The sequence below is a fragment of the Melanostigma gelatinosum genome (genome assembly GCF_949748355.1).
Source record: "Melanostigma gelatinosum genome assembly, chromosome: 13".
Lineage (NCBI taxonomy): Eukaryota > Metazoa > Chordata > Actinopteri > Perciformes > Zoarcidae > Melanostigma > Melanostigma gelatinosum.
Window position 1 is genome coordinate 21,616,620 of NC_136646.1, and position 17,360 is coordinate 21,633,979.

The 17,360-nt window shown below is 41.4% G+C and overlaps 2 protein-coding genes across 3 annotated transcripts; one reads left to right on the plus strand and one right to left on the minus strand.

Moving 5' to 3' along the window:
* Positions 1-4: 4 nt before the first annotated feature.
* LOC306787252 (UNC93-like protein MFSD11) lies at positions 5-8,668 on the minus strand. 2 transcript variants are annotated; one of them, XM_079282346.1, is made up of 13 exons: positions 8,242-8,668; positions 7,676-7,731; positions 7,477-7,584; positions 7,318-7,397; positions 6,270-6,366; positions 5,081-5,139; positions 4,761-4,905; positions 3,988-4,037; positions 2,902-2,967; positions 2,685-2,810; positions 2,421-2,595; positions 2,181-2,316; positions 5-1,774 (listed from the first exon to the last, which is right to left on the minus strand). In XM_079282346.1, the coding sequence occupies exons 1-13, from the start codon at positions 8,329-8,331 to the stop codon at positions 1,622-1,624; spliced, it is 1,341 nt and encodes a 446-aa protein (XP_079138472.1). In that variant the 5' UTR covers positions 8,332-8,668; the 3' UTR covers positions 5-1,621. The 2 variants fall into 2 exon arrangements, with proteins under 2 accessions (XP_079138472.1, XP_079138473.1); XM_079282347.1 differs by lacking the exon at positions 7,676-7,731 and having other exon boundaries at positions 8,242-8,338.
* A 3,245-nt stretch (positions 8,669-11,913) lies between these two features.
* On the plus strand, positions 11,914-16,804 carry ubfd1 (ubiquitin family domain containing 1). Its single transcript, XM_079282298.1, has 7 exons — positions 11,914-11,944; positions 13,158-13,448; positions 13,533-13,741; positions 13,822-13,887; positions 13,989-14,094; positions 14,192-14,274; positions 16,392-16,804. The coding sequence occupies exons 1-7, from the start codon at positions 11,929-11,931 to the stop codon at positions 16,500-16,502; spliced, it is 882 nt and encodes a 293-aa protein (XP_079138424.1). The 5' UTR covers positions 11,914-11,928; the 3' UTR covers positions 16,503-16,804.
* Positions 16,805-17,360: the final 556 nt, after the last annotated feature.

Genomic DNA, 17,360 nt, shown 5'->3' on the forward strand with positions numbered 1-17,360 from the left:
CCCCCACGAAGACAGCAGCACTTCATTTACATGTCAGACCTCTAACAAGCCCCGGTCGTGTTTCCCACAGCTCCATTTCAATCAAACCTTCTCATTAGAAGCAGGAAGTGTGCGAGGCTGTGACCAAATGAAGTAGATCAGCGCTGATGTACACATTTGATCTGCTTTCAGCCAAATTCAGTCGACTAAAGTGGTGTGCTGGGAAATCAAGGCTGCGTCATAGATCTGAGGAGTGAATTATAATACATTTCACTCTAATTTAGAAAAATGACAAAGTGCAAATAGATTAAAAAGCTTCAGGTTTTTGTTTATGAAACATTGTGGAATGAAGAACAGCTGATGTTCAGGTAATAGACTCATCCCAACCTAGTTACGTTCCTTACCAGGTTATCTAAACTAACATGAACCCGGCGGAGTTTCATTCTGAGTAAACACTGTACACTTCACTTAGCCCATCAGCTTTGTTGTTGTCAAGTAGGCAGCACAATTGACTTAAGATCACACAAAACTGCTTACTCTCATTATAATGTAATCAATACTCAATTACAAGTGAAGTAGTGTGGGACCTCCGGGCCTATAACCCTTCCTCCGCCAGCCAGACGCTCTCCTCCTGCTCTTCTTTTGATTAATGGCCTCGTGGATTTTCCAATAAATCAGGATTAAAGCCAGTAGATTCATCTTGTTTTGTGTTGCAATAAACTGGACGTACACACTGGCTACGTTATGGTGAGTAAAACAAACACCAATCCACTTAGATCTGAAACACAGGCTGGTGTAAAACACACACAGTTCCATTTAATCTGTTCCAGTTCAGTCAGGAAGCATCACATTAAAGTGTGAGCCCTCCATTTGTCTGGTTTACGGGTCAAAAGCAACTTAATAAGCGTGCCCTCAGTAATAATCCTCTACATTCACATGTATTGATTGCTTGAACCTCTTATGTCTTTGGTTTTCAGTGGTTTGGCATCTACACCATCTCAACTGTTTATTACAAAATGCTTCACAACACAGTGGAGAGTTTTGCTCAGCATGTTCAATTAAATCACCGGAAAAGCATAAAACTGTATTCATCAAAGATTCACAACATTGGGAAGGAAAACATCGACAAAATGCAAAATTCACAAAACAAAAAGTTAAGAACGATTGTCAGGCATTAATTCGTAAATATTTCTCTGAAACATGACAACAATATTGTGTTATTTTCTCTCGTCTATTTTTATTAAACTGTCAATCATTCTGTCAAACTATGAGCAGCTTTCAAAATATCAGTTTTAGACACAAACTATGACACTGCCTTCAATAAGAAACCTGAGCTGGAAGCAATACACAGAAGTACGAGATAAGGCAAGTGGTGATTCAAAAATCCTTCAGTGAGGCAAACATGTCAAAGATCATGTTAATGATTGATGCCGCTGCTGTGTAGTGTCGGGTTATTACAGACGGTGCAAGGTACAATCTGAGCTGAACCATGTTACGCTTAAGGCAACGTAAAATGTTTCAGTAAGTTTCAACACTTCAAACTATGTCGAGTGTGACTGTCATCCAAATGTATACGACCTACAATGTGTTAATATAAAGCTCCTCCCACAAAACCTCTCGACGCCGACACAGAGACGCCCTTCTAATATTCCTGCAAATCTCCGGAGAAGCTCTGCGTCCGCTCCACCGTGAAGAAGCAGAGCGTTCCGGTGAAGCCCAGGACGACCATCAGCAGCAGCTGCCACTTGAGCAGCAGGTAACCGCTGTAGAAGAACGCCACTGCTGCGAAAACAGACTGACAGAGGAGAGCGTTGTGAGTCCAGCCCACAAGAGCCATAAGATGATCGTACTGTTCAATGATTGACTGGATCAAAATGAGGTCAAGAAATATGATATGTCATTTCTCTCTTTTGGTATCGGATTGTTTTTCTCAAAGAAAACAGGACGAGTGATTTACAGACCTGTGCATGCTGTCACAGACGAAACAAATGCAATTAATTTAGAATATAAAATGTCCAGGGTGTATTTCTTGTTACCGGCCAATCTTTGCAGTAAACACGACGAGGGGGATGAAGACACGTGCGAGGGTCTCGTTTTTTTCCTTTTCATGTGAATTGATTTCATACTTGACAAGACGACATCTTAACCCAGCTCTGCACAGCTCTGCTAACAAGGCCGGAGAACTGTCAACTCGGGATTACCTGGATGAATTTGAAGATGGCAAAAGCGGGCGTGCTGTGTTCAGCATAAACACGGCCCAGTATGCTGTAGAGCTGTGTGTTGAAACAACTGTCCCCAAGTCCAAGCAGGAAGCTGCACAGCAGGGCAATGGATACGCTAAAAGAGAAAATATAACTCGCATTACAAACAAAGCAGAGTTGTAACTGGCCTTCCCCGTGTTCACTCTTCTTCGTTGGTAAATGGTGAGAGAAATCCTCTACCTAGGAGCTAGAAACGGTTGGATTTGGGTGGTGGTATTAAAGACGACGGGGGCGTCATCTGGGATGTTGAGGAAGATCAAATAGACGGCAACGAAATGGACGACCATCCCCAGAAACACCACCGAGGTCCGTCTGAAGCCATTGTTCTTGCACAACAATCCAAACAAGCCTCCGCCTGACGAGAAAGAAGGTGTTTGTGAATGCAGAGCCCTCCGGTGACTCTCAATCCCCTCAACGAGCTCTGGTAGAGGAACGTTAACTTACCCACAATTTCCCCGATGCCGACCACAATCCCAGAGATGCCGATCAAGCCTTTAGCTGAATCTCCAAACTCTGCGGTGGCGCCGATACACGTCCCATACACTCCGCTGTAGAAAGAGAGCTCCAGGCCTGCAGGAGCAAGAGGGGCACGCTGCAGCTGCCGGCCTTCCCCGGAGGGTTGAGATACATATTACATGAATGCATTCTCCATGAGACTTACCGCTGTATGCCATGCAGGGACCCAGCAGCAGTATAGGTTTAGTCTTCAGAAGCTGCAGCATGGTTTCTGAACGGGAGGAAACACAATACACTGATGTGAATTGCTAATAAATATGTTGTATCATGATAACAAGTGGATTGAGCTCAGATAGAAACGCAGACGTTAAGGCCTCATTACCCTCCCAAAATGAAAGTTCAATGCAGATAAAAGATGTGAAAATGAGCCAAAAATCCACATCTAACTGCGGGTAGAACAAACACCCAGGGGAGAACTTTAACCAGGCGGGTTAGGGGAATTCAGATTTTAAAAGAAGAAATCCCACTCGGTCTGTTTCTCCGTGCCTGGATGCCCTCTTGACATGAATCAGTGTGCATCTTCGATCAACCCGAGACGTTTTAGGCAAGTGTTCACGCCAGACAAAGAGCAATCTGATCATCCAAACAACTTCAGGCTGCAAGTGCAGCTGAAACAGATATAATCTGAAAGAGGCCGTTTCTCTGGACTCTCTCTTGTGCTGCTGGAAGATTTTTATCCATGAAAGACATTTTCACACGAAGAAAAACAAAACTGCCGGCTCGTTCCAGACTGAGAGCAGTGAAGTGCAGAGCACGAGAGGTTATGTCAAATAAAAGAAAACACGACTTTGTTGCCCTTTTCTGAAATACTTTGTGACAAAATCTCAGATGAACTGTGTCTGAAATCCATACTACATACTAATAGTATACAGTAAGTACTACATACTAATAGTATACAGTAAGTACTACATACTAATAGTATACAGTAAGTACTACATACTAAGCATCACAGTATACTATCTTAGCAGGTAGTATACAAGGTAATCAATTTACTTTCCATTTTATACTAAAAGTGGACGACGCAACACAAACTACTTCACATAAAAAAGATTTTTTCTGTACTTTTAGTTTCTGAGATCTTTTTCTTTGACGTCAGAAGCTCCTCAATGATCTTTGTGTCTATCAACAGCACGATACACACAAACCTGGTAAGTACGAGTCTTGTATGTTAGTACATACAGTTCATTGTGTATCCATCCTTACATATATATCTGCAAATAACACAACTTACTGAATTCTGACTTGGCATCCTGCATGGCGGTGTTTGCTCTGTGCTTGTACCTAAACAACACAAAAGAAATCAATAAATAAATAAATAACGTTAGCTGCACACACAAACGATGACATAACTGCATCCAAGTGATTTAAAAATCCAAGACACTTGATTCCTGAAAATCTGCCGCCACAAGACTGACCCAAACCTTTCCTCCAGAACTAGAACACTTCTGTAGCATCGAATGTCGGTCGAATTATTTCTGCTAATCGTGTTTTGAGTCGAGCCGTACAAGTTAATACACCGTTAAAGGCCGCGCCTGGACAATTTGGGGCTTTAACCGCCGTCACTCTCGAAGAGAGAGTCTCCGTCCCAGCCGACACAAATCTGCCTGATTGCACCCTACTTGTATGAAGTGTGGTGATTTGGCTCGACTGCGTCAAAATGTAAATGATCCGCAGAAAAAAAGCACATTTTTGTGAAGGACAGCAGTGATTTATAACTACAGAACTGCAGTGCTGAGTCAGCTTGACAAACCTTGCAAAATCCAAGGTGGCTTCTTTAAGAACATGTCTTTGTCAGGTGGTGCGGTTATAGTTCAACAGAGTCAAATGTTGAAAATAACTTGTTTTGCGTCGCATGAATCAGTCTGCTCTTTCCCGTTTTATTCATCACTCGAGGTTCGTACCCTCCTTGTCCTTTTCCAATAGCGGTTCAGACACGTTTAATATATTCTGAGTGATTTTGACGACAGTGAAAAAGGTGTAATTATGCCGAGGATGTTCGCTTACATCGCGCGAGTCGAGAGCAGCGACTGCCCTTCCTCTTCAGAGAGCAACTCCTCTTCATGATGGCTCTTCCTCAACACGAGGAAGCTGAGTGTGCCGAGTATGGAGGCGACCAGCAGGGACAGAAAGATGTTTTTCCTGCTGCTGTCTGAGGGATGAAGATTCAAATAAAGCGCTTAATTAAAAGACACACGATATATTAACAACATTAAGCTAGGAGCAATAACCAATCAGTCCTTTAATCCTCTTGGTATTTTGCTTTCATCATCATGCAAGACGTGGCTGTGATATTCACGACAGTACTTACTGGAGTAAAACCCTACCTGGTATCTCCGTCCTTCCATTCCAGTCTAAATAAATGTAAAGATTGCCAAATAGCATGCTGTAAAAAAGAAAAGCAGGTGAATTGAGTTGGCAGACAGAATAAAAGCTTCCATTCTTCTCTGCCTCACTTGACTTATTTTTATACTCTGAGTATTTTGACAAAAGACTGAAAACAAAAACAATGGCCGTGCAGTGAAAAAGAACACAAGCTGGACTGGACTTTTTTTTGGGGGGGGGTTGAAGCGCTGCCTTTCTGCACCCAATCATCTGCATTTCCGCCTTTGAAGAGGCTTCTTTCTTCTTCTCTCTAAACTGTTTACCTGCCTTTCATGGTGAACAGGGCAGTCCTATGAAGCGCTGGGATCCATTTCTGTCGTTAATTACATTTTACCTGAACTAGAAATGTTGATGAGTAATTAGTCTGTCCCCAAAAGCCTCAGCGGGGTTGAACAGGGCTTCTTCATAAAACACAACAGCAACTGCATTTAGTGCGTGTGTGTCGGCAGCCCGTGAAGAAGTGAATCATACGTTTACTGTGGCAATGATCACCACTGCAGAGGCAGATTAGCGTTGCTCTGTTGTCAGCCAATGTAATTATTATACTAATTCAATTTGCATATTTGAACAAATACTATTCAGTTGTCAGAGCCAGTGTGCAAGAGCAGTGGGGCGAACGCAAGAGATGAAAAGGCCAAAGCGCTCACCTGCAGACCTCTGTTTCAAGAGGTTTGGCTGTTTTTCACATTGTGCAGAGAAAACAATGACTCACTGAGAGATATGGTCATTTGTAACAGGATTTATTAAACATATTCTAAAATGAAGCACACAGTAATATCCTGTCAGGCTAAAAATACAGGCCTGACAGTAGTCTTGCCTGCTACGTTTTTGATCAACTGAAATAGTTGCATTAAACAAGAAGAGGAAGAAAACATGACAAACATTGTGCTGAATTGTGTGTTATGCACTGAACGTGATGATATAATGCAGGCTACATCATTTGCAACCCTGGGTTGCTTTGGGAAGCAAATTAGCAGGATGTTCAGATTCTCAAAAAAAATAATAAAAAGAAATGACGAAAGGCCTATTTTTCAGAGACTGGCCGACAGCATGATACAAGTATTAAAGTGTTTACAATTAGAATGTTAAAAAGGTAAAGCCTGGAGGGTAACTGTGTCAGTGGCTGCGTACCTGCACTGCAGTAGAGCCCAGAACATGCCTGTGTTCCTGTTGATGGTGGAAGCCTCTGAGTTCTCCACCAGGAAGTGTCCTTGAGCTGTCCAGAGCACTGTGGGGGGGGGGAAGCGAGGTCATTTGGGGGAGAAAAATGTAACCAGTCAGTTAATTGCCCACACGAAGTGAAATATTATCTGTCTGTGTGGGTGTGTAATGCATCTAACCACACAGTCACCCCGGGACATGAGGCAAATTCATCACTCGTGCAATGATTTGAGGCTGCATTTATAAACAGGCCCAGATCATTTGTCCAGTGAATGCTCAGCAGAGTAGCTGCTTCCTCAGTATGTTCACGAACATCTGCGTGCAAGCTCAAAGTGCTGCACACTATGTATCAGCAGAAACAACTCCGAACCCCATTAAAGGGCGAATTTGGGATGTGCTGTTTATACGCAGCGACACATCCCAGTCATGGTCATCCCTGTTTGAATGATTAAACACGATTTTCAACACTGAGCTTGAATAGGCTGCAAAATAAAACAGGAACCAAGCTGGAGTATTTATTTGTGCTTTTTTTATGTGAGTCAGTATGTGGGCTACAACTGAAATGATTAGTTGATGAACCAATATTTGATAATTGACCAATTGTTTATTCTTTCGGCAAAAATGCCAAATCATTTCCCAGTTGCAACTTCTCAAATTTGATGCCTTTCTTTGTCGTATCTGGTAGTTTTCGGGAATTACAATGAGCATTTTTCACTATTTTCTGGCATTTAATAGACTAAACAATTAATGGGGAAAATAACCAACGAATATTAATACACATAGAATAACTTAACGAATCTCTCTTGACATTGTAACCCAGGTTTCAGGTCTGCATCGTGAGGTATACAGGGAGAATAACAAAGCTCCTGAACCAAAAGAGAGTTGTCTTAAATTACCGTAATTACTAATCACCGCCTCAACTGTAATCTGCATGATGATGCAAACATGTCAGAGAGTTGCAGTCGTTGATTATTATTTGAGACCATAATTCCAAAACAAATCTGTTGGAGGAACTTACTGGCTGCTCCTACGCCGATGAGTACAGAGGTCAGGTAGAAGGACCATGTTGAAGGGATGATGAACACAGCGATGTACCCGCTAGAGAGGAAGCACCAGGAACAGCAATGAGCAACTTCTTTGTCAACCTCCTGTATGTAACTACCACGCCGGCGTTTACCTGTAAAGTAGGCCACTCAGAAACATGGTAATCTTCGGTCCGATGACTGCAACGACTGCTGGTGCAAGCAAGTTGGCGAATGAAAAGACCCCATAGATGATTCCGAGGCTGTGATTGGGGGGGGAAGAGGCTCAGCAGTCAAGTTTTACTTTCATCAAATGAACGTCCTGAGTTGAGGACGTGAACCTGCGTGACCTACCTGTGGTACCCACTCCCACTGAAGGTATCATTCCGCAGGCTTTTCACCACAGTTTGCTGGAAATGAGATGAGAGCGTGAGGTTGGACTGGACGAGATGGGGTCATGTGTCCTTAATTCATTCGTCCGGTTTGATCAATTCACTGACCATTGAAGACAATTAGAAACACGAGGTGCGCCACACAGGCTTGTTTCCTCCTGCGCATTATCGGCTCGCTTTGTTTGTTTTAGCGTCAAAGTTTTAATAACAAAATGTGTGTACAAAACCAAAAAAGGTTTATTGGGCATATACATAAATATACTAATTATTTGGGATACATTCTACAAAGGGACCTACACTGAAGAAGATTATTTGCCGAAATATAGTTCTAATTCTAACAGTTACACATGTGTGTAATAGCACAATGGGCGCATCTCAACTTATGGGACATTAAATATGTTCCAACTCAGCTCAGTGTCTTCCACAGGCGTTCTGAAAATAAGCTTTTAGAGGCAACAACAAACAAATGTGACTTCTAAGAAACTCAGGTTTGGATGTGTAGAAACGCAGTAATAAAGTGGAACTTACTTCAATGTTCCCACAGGTGGTGAAGGCGGTGAAAATGAACAGAAACCCAACACCCAAAACCACGACGTTGAAAGTCCTTCTGTCTGCCATGGTGTTGTATTACTCGTGAAACATGTTGAACGTAATGTTGTGCCGTTGACTCATTTGAACTCCACGTCTAGCAGCAGAGACTCCCACGCGGATTCATCAACAACTCGGTTAAATCCCTTTGAACAAAGTCGCGCGACTAAAGTTGACGTTACTAACTGTTTAGTAACAGCGTGATGCAGAGTATAGGACGGAAAGCAACAATGCAGCACTGTTATAGGCCACTTCCCTTCTATCATAAGTAGCCTATTTATGACAGACGCATGACAACTTGTGACTTTAATTTAAGGAAATTCCTTTTTCCTTTTTTTGCAGTCTTCCTTGTCCTTCTACGTCCGTGTCTTCCTCACTCTCTCTATCGCTCTCTCCCCCTCCCCTCCTGCTTCTTCTTCTTCTTCTTGTGTCATTTCCACTGATTTAGCTTTGCTGCCTTCCAGAGGTATCCAGGAGGAATATTCATGAAACGAAGAACAGTCCTTTGACAGTGAAGATGTTGTTGTCCGTCCGTTAACAGATTCAGATTGATCATACAAAATATGATGAACAAATAATGATGTATTACACATGCATTGAGTAAGACGTTATTGATCTCTTGGTAAAATTCCCAAACTTTTCTGCAGTATATAGTTAGTTAGTTTATTTTTATTTCTGTGTCATGATAAATATTTGGCCCATCCCACAGGGGATCACGAGACCATTTTACAAAATGTACATCTTTCAGAAATTCATGTCAGAGCAAAAATACATTTAAAAGTACTACTATATTCTGTGTGCTTGTACCAATGATTCCTGCCACAGCTCTTCCTGCTGAATCAGCAAGAACCATGGCACCTTTTCTGAAATCCACGTGTTCATCGAAATAGAAAGAAAGTCCATCTTAAGTGAGCCATTGCCTAATTGAAGTGCTACGTGTAGAAGAAAAGATCCTAAAGTGAATTAGTTCAGTCTTCTTTTTTTGCAGTAACATCATAATTATTGTTGATGTAAGTTGGTATATAACACTAATTTAATCTTACACGCGCTATGGGATCATAGAGAGCCTGTATAGCTCTATAGAATCCTTCCAATACCCCATATTTAATAAGTCTATAGGCTAAAAGATCTATATTGGTCATGTAAAAAGATTTCTAAAAGTCAATGAATTATTCATATGTTGATTTCTTTCTATCTGTTGTAATTGTTGACAATAAAAGACTCAAGACATGACCTGGATTTAGGAAACCAGTGTTGCTCCTCCACAAGAAGGCCTTCCCTCTCCGGATGCAACATGAGCCTCTCATTAAGTAGAACACAGTTAGTTGACTGTGCTCATTAGGCAGAGCCCTCTGCATCGAACAGCATCCTTGTGTCCACACCGTGGGTTTTGGTATTGAGCTTATAATTAGACCACATAGTTTGCATTCTACCAGATTCAAAACGTTGAATTATTCAGACAAAATACAAAATAATGGCCAATTTTAAATATTGGTTTTGCCAGTTTTGCTCGAGTCATTTGAGCTAGATCCTTATTCGGTGCCTTAATTACACAATATCTCCCTTTGGTATTTGGCTCTCTATTACAATTTTCGTTAAACATACTTCTTTATGATACCTTTTTATCAAAAGTATCACTGTTTGGGGAAAAAATACCTTTAAAGTATCTATAAATGACCTCAGAAAACCCAAACACAGGATTACCATCGAGCCCCAGAACCAATTTATTTATGGTTTTTGTAAGCCAGAAGATAAGACGTTCGCTGGTAAAGTCCTGCTGACTTTCTTTTTTGCTAAAATAATTGAGTTATTGTAGTGAGGGGCTACAAAATAATCACCCTTTTATTTGTTTTTTAGCTTTAGTTTCTTTTTTTTATGAGAAATGTTGTGATGTGGAACTCTGCATCTTACTCAAATTAGATCCATTCAGGTTGCAAACTCGATGACTTGATTTGAAGCTAATTGCAGAAAGTCTTCCATGTCTGCGATGACCCTGATGAGCTCTGGGACGAGCCACGGGCTCACCTGTGCTGTTTGGAGTCAACGAGACACAGGTGAACTCAATCTGCCCTGATTCAGTGCACTAATAACAAGGAGGAGAAACCACTGCTCTGTTTGCGCCGCCACCAACCAGACCTGTGCTCCTTTACGCTTCTTAAATCCACCACTTGGCAAAGTTTAAGGGGAAGTTCATGTCAAACGTTGGTGGAATGTTCTGGCTTTCTGTACCTAATTCTGGTGTCCATAGATTGCAGCCCTCGCCAATAAGACACTAATACTTCAAAGAAGTCACAGGTGTGAACAGTCAACCAGCTTTACAACTCACAGATATTAATCATTCAGGGGGCATATACTTCCATATGACTTGAATTGTTTTAGAAATTCAATCACTGAGTGCATGCTTGTTTACAAAATCATCCAAAGAGGCTCTGGAGGGAACCTGATGCACTTTTTATGAAATAATCATGAAAAACGTCTATCCTGCTGTTGAAATCTTCACAAAAATGAATTGCCTCACCTCGTGAACATAAAAAACAAAGCCTCCTTTCTCCATACTGATGTATAGGGTAATTATAGTAAAACAAAATAAGCTTCACCTTTATCAGATAAGTAATATAAATATTAAAGGTGAAGTCAGTGATTCTGTCCCCCGAACAATATATATTATAATTACCGCCTTGAAATAGGCTAATTAAATATACATTATTTTGAAAAGGGGTCATTCTGTTTAAGGACGACTTTTACTTTTGGTACCTTAAGTATATTTAATGCATTTTCACTCTTTTGAGTATTTCTACAGTGTTACGGTCAGAAGATCTGACTACTTCTTCAACCACTGGTTACTGTGTTCATTGCACAGTTTGTAATGTTAAGAAACATTATTTCTAAAGCACTCTTACACAAAATGATTCACAATTAATAAAACCAAAGTCAATGGTTTCAATTTCAGTCTCAGTTGTGTCAAAGCTTGGGGTTCAAATGAATTCTGTCATAGTTGGAGATCTTTCATGAATTCCAATAGTTGGCGATAATGCATAATTTGAAATCCCAAACGTCATACAATATGAAGGAAGAAGAAAAACAGTATCCAATAGCCATTGAGTGGAGTGCCACCTCTCGTTGTCTGTGTTTGCTGCCACAAAAACAAAGACGCTTAGCAAAGCAAGATGTCTCACTCTTTGCTACTTCCATGTTGGCAAAAAAATCCCGCAGGCCTTTGTGGCTACATAACGCAGCGACATTATTTGTTTTACAACAAGCTTTGTTGATCAACCAACACTAGCTCGAGACAGTATTTGACATAGAACTGCTTTTGTCCAAATACAACTTTATTTGTAGTTATTTTCGAAGGCGCATGCGCACTTTCATAATACCTTCCTGCCAACCGGCTAAACCAAACTACAAAACGTTTAAACGTTGCAACCGTTAATATAGCTATACTTGTTGTGGCATTTAAAAAATGTATTGCTCTTTCTTCGATTTGATAAGCTGTCACACAAATTTTACACGTAAATGTTCGCTTTAACTCAACTTTTGTTGTCGTCGACTTTTGCTCTCTGAATATCAGAATTCCTCCTGCTCCCTGTACTCTTTGGCTCAACGTACAACAGATTGTACACAATCATCATGGCGACCCAGGCTGGTGGGTATTGAGAAAATACAGCAGTATTTCCTTCATATCTTTACATTGAGTCTAAACATTGTTTATGGAATAACATATGTTAGTAATTGGCATGTTAATATATGTCGCTGTTAATGCAGTGTAGTGTAAATGTACGTCTCTCCGTAACGTTATTCTTTAAATGTTCTCCAGTGCTGTAGCTAGCTAACGTTAACGATTGCTAACAGCAGTCAAATGTAGCTAGATTTGAGGAGGACTAAAGTTAACGTTCGAAGATTTAACCTGTGTTAGCTTTGGCTCACTTTTGCTTTCAAGAAGCTTACTAAACATGGTTAGGTCAGGAATGGTAACGACGAAGTACCAACAAACAGTTTGTTACGTTAACGTCACCAGTGTAGTGACCAGTAAGGCCAGCCGTGTTACAAGATCTGGGTTTCCGTTAATAACCGTTAACGTTACGTGTTTTCGGTCACGGACCAAGTCTGTGGAGGTTTTATTTGTCCCGTCACGGAACACACAAGTTAGAATCGCTGCCTACATAGGGAAGAAAAACAGCGATGAAAAGAGCTAGAGAAACTACGAGAGAGAGAGAAGAAAAAGCGAAACTAGACTTCATATACCACCTTAAAACTGTTTACTTTCGGTTCCATTTACACACTATAGCTCCTTATTATGTGGAAGAATTAGGACATGGTTATGAAACATATACATAGATTGTTTTACTTTAAAAGAGAACCATGATAACTGTAAATAAACTACTTACTAATAACTAACTCACTGTTTTTAAATGAAATGATATAAAGTTAAGATACTTGGTAGATTTTTATCACGTGTAAAGTCAGATAAATGTGATACATTGAAAATAAATTGAGAGGAGGACAGTATGACTTGAAGGGAATGTGATTGAAAACAATAGGTGAGCTGGTTTTCCACCAAGATTTAGTTTTTTTGTATTTTTTGGTTCAGACTCATGTTGACTCCTGGTCCATTAAGTATTTGTTCATTAGCTACACTCATTAAATACATGGCATTTAATGTGTAATCATTCATTTTAATTCAGTCTCAAAAACTAAAATGAAACTTGACTTCATTAGGATTCAGTGTTTTGTAGACTGCATGTACGACACACTGTTTAAATGTAGAAAGACACACAAGCATGTTGAGTACTTCAGATGTGTATTTCTGAATATTCGCGCTGAATAGATCCCAAATCAATGTGTTCCTACTCTTCCAGGAAGTGAAGAAGTCATAATGGAAACCGAGGCGAAGCCAGAAGAAGCCGAACAACTAGGCGAGGAAGCTGAAAAAGGCGAGGAAGCTGAAAAAGGCGACACAGAAACTCCGTCTCACACAGATGCAGTCGACGCCGCAACTCAGGACTCTAGTATTAGCAATGGGGACAACGGGGACGACGAGCAGGAGAAGGTGGACTTGAAGATCATCTGGAACAAGAACAAATACGATCTGAAGATTCCTGTCGACAACACCGGAGCCCAACTCAGAGAGAGGATCCACTCACTCACTGGTGAGAACACGCAGTCGCTCCCCTTCAGGTAGATGTTACAGTGACTGCTTACAGTGATTCTAATGCTCTCTTGTGTCTTCCCAGGTCTTCCACCTGCAATGCAGAAAGTGATGTACAAAGGATTGCTTCCAGAGGACAAAACGCTACGTGAAATAAAGATTACAAACGGTGCGAAAATCATGGTGGTAGGATCGACAATAAATGATGTATTAGCTGTGAATACACCCAAAGAGGTCGTCCAGCAGGAGGTGAAAGCTGAAGAAAACAAGAAGGAGCCTTTATGTCGGCAAAAGGTAAGAGCAATGGCCGCTCTGCAGCACAGAGTCAAATATTGATGGAGTTCTGCGTTATTCACCCGGCACTATTATTTCAGCAACACAGGAAGGTTTTGGACAAAGGTAAACCTGATGACATCATGGCATCTGTTAAAGGAACAAAGGTGAGAGAAGACGAAGGGAGGAGGGCGCTCCCTGCTTCTGTTTGTCGTGTGTTGTGTGATTTCACTACTGGACACAAAGACTAACTGTGTTTCTCTGACAGGAACGATTACCAACAGTGCCTTTATCTGGAATGTTCAACAAGTCCGGAGGAAAAGTTCGACTCACATTCAAACTGGAGCAGGATCAGTTGTGGATCGGAACAAAGGGTGAGATCACAGCTGGCCTGGTTCCTGCTGAATTCACTTCATACACGAAGATACTAACAACTCAAACTCCTTTGATTGTGTGTGCTCCTCTCTGCAGAGAGAACGGAGAAAGTCCCGATGGGCTCCATTAAAAACGTAGTGACTGAACCCATCGAAGGCCATGAGGACTACTACATGATGGTGAGAGGGCTCGCTGCTGCCGACATGTTGTGGGCGGGGCTTACGTGCCTGTATTTTATTGTTCTTTATTTACATTTACATAACAAAGACACAAAAAAGACAGTTTGCCTTTCTAAAACAGTTAAAGACAACATTTGTTCCACGTAGCGATAGTGAGGACCTGGAACACCGGGAAGGCAAGACGGGAAGTCGAGCTGAGAATTCCCGCCTGTCTTGATTGTCTCCATATTGTTTTGAAGAAATAGACCCTTTCTGGTGAGACCAGCTCATGAATTGACTCTGCGGTGCACCGCTTCCTCTGTTTAAAGTCAATCCAGCTCACTCTCTATTTGTTTGACATTGTATTTTTCACCGTGAGCACCAGTCGGAGGACGCTTGCTTCACACTTTGTGTGGATGAGCTCGTGAGCAAGGAGGATGATCTGTTGGAGGCTTAACGGACATAAAAGCTCAAACACTCGGCCGGCCGGTCTGCTCCCACAAATGGGCTTTTCTTCTTTGTTACATAAGTGTTTGTCTGACATATGAAGCTCAGGAGAGACAACGAGCTTCTCCTCCATTTTCTGAAATGACGCTTTTCTGAAAAGTTCAGAGATTTTCAACTAGAAGCACTTCACAAAGAAAAGGCAGAGGCGCTGCTGAATACGCTCTTGCTAATAGACGCTATATGGACACAGGCCCTAAAGATGTCAGTGTTTTAAATGAACTGATGTATTGTTCAACACAATGCACAGCAGGAAATAACCCTGATAGATGCAGTAGTGTACTATATATCATTTTCACATGATTTGAGCGAGATACTGTGCCGCTTGTAAGAAATACAAACCGTCATGGGGTAAATGATTGAAGAAAAAGATTTAAACCAGACGCGTCAGCTTCCAGCACGACATCAGTCATTCCTGTTTTAACCAGATTTCAAGCTTGAAAGCGTCAAATAAAGGCATAGTTTTAAGTTCCTGGCTCGGCGCCCGCTCACCGGGCGTCTGTTTTTATGAAACGCTGCGATGCCAAATGCTCCGCGAGCGTAGAGTCGCTGTAGCGTGTGAGCGTCGGAGTGATGGAGGTCACCGCAGCGGAGCGGGAAATGTCAGCGCTTTCTCAAGATTAACCTTTCTGTCTGAAGGCACTTGTGTTCTTTCTTTGTCAGAAAAACAAAATGGAAATCCCAGAACTAGTGACTTAATTGAATCGAGTCGTCTGCTGCAGATCCAGATGTCAACAAACCGAGCGTCCTCGCGGCGCCGACACACAGAATATCTGCATTCTAGGAGGACGTGGTGAAGCTCGGTGGATGATTCTGTCAGATGAACAGCTGATGCGTTTTAGACCTCGATGTTTTGATTAATGGGAAGTAAACAAGAAAAGTGATGCGATACATTTAAAGTCAGAACAAACTGACGGCAACATGCAGTGAATTTCATGGCAGTCGGCCACAAGTGGATTCAAGCAATAATGCCGAACATGAACGTCTAAACCGCTGTACGACGGGAATTCTGAGGTTGTTTCCAGATTTCCTTGCTTCCTGTTTGTCGAGGTTTACTGTGTATCAGACCGTGTGTGAGCCAATGAAACGCGTGGGAGTTTATTCCCGTACACTTGAGCTGTCTTCCATGATGTGGATCACAGTACGAACACTGGAATCATCTTCAGAGTGCAGTGTTTTGGCACAAGAATGAAATCTGATGCCAGCAGCTCGCTCAGAGCGTGTTCCTGCATCACTGAGGAGCTGATGATGTATGAGGAGGAGACGAGGGGTTTGAAATGCCATCATTGAAATGAGTGATCCTCCCCGTTTACTTTAACTCCTGCGCTTAAAGAGAAGGAGGTACGGAGTAATCCATTCATTTCTCATTGATTTCCTTTGGGGTGATTCAGTGGGCTGTAATGTACTGAGAGGCAGTATGTTAAACACAGCTATCAGGTCTTTCAATGTTGATTTATTCAGAAGCATTGTGCTTCAATTATATTATTTAGATATTTAAATCGTATTTAATATGTATGATGTGATTTTGATTTGCATCTAAACCCGTTTCTTTGTTTTAACACTTTAGTTTGTGGAATATGTGAACATTTGTAAATCAATTTAACGTGCTTACATTTCTTTTTCCACCTCTGTAGGCTTTTCAGTTGGGTCCAACAGAAGCGTCTCAATATTGGGTCTACTGGGTGCCCACGCAGTTTGTCGACGCAATCAAAGACACAGTCCTTGGAAAATGGCAGTATTTCTAATGTGCCTCTTTTTGTGAACTGGGCTCGAGAGGAGGAGCCAATGAGAAATGAAACTGGAGTCAACAGTACGGCTGAAGGAACTTCTTGGAATACATTCAAAGGAACCGGAAGGATGCCTGTGGACTAATCATATTGTTTTTAGGTTAAAAGTGCACTATGCGGCAGCGTAACAATTCTCAGCCCTGATGATCATTCAAGGTTTTCAGCAAATCCAAGGGGAAACGATGAAACAATTGTACAGAAATTGCTAACACTTTTCTTCAGTTATTCTTAAAGAAATAAAACTTATTTAATGAAATACATTTGTGTTTTATTCACTTTGTTAGGAACCAAAATGTTACACATTTGACAACGCAGATCTTCTCAGTTGGTTTGAAAAACGACTCAAACTGTCATCTAGTTTGACGAGGGTCTACGGGTGAACAGCAACAGGTCTTGACACTAATTGTGGATCAGATTTAGGTCTGGATTTTGCCCCCCGAGCACTTTAACATTGGCTTTAAAAAGGTTGTTGTTTTTCTGAAAAATGTATCTCCCAAGTAGCGCTTCCTTTGCCGACTGCAGCATATTTTCCTGTAGAGTTTCTCTGCATTTCCAGTCGTGCTGTGTGATTCCTGGTGTTTGGCTTTAATGTCAAATGCAGCTTGTAGTACGATGACCAAAACGCTTGGTCTCAGGCCTTAATGCTGTGTTTCCATGTACCCCTCATGAACACCTGAACTGAGGAAAGTATGATGGCTTTATAAAATGATTTATTCCCTGGTCTTTACTGGGGTGAGTAAAATGAATTGGACAAATTCAGGGATCAGTTATTTTCACAACTTGCAGGATTAATTGGTATATTATCTCAAGACATGA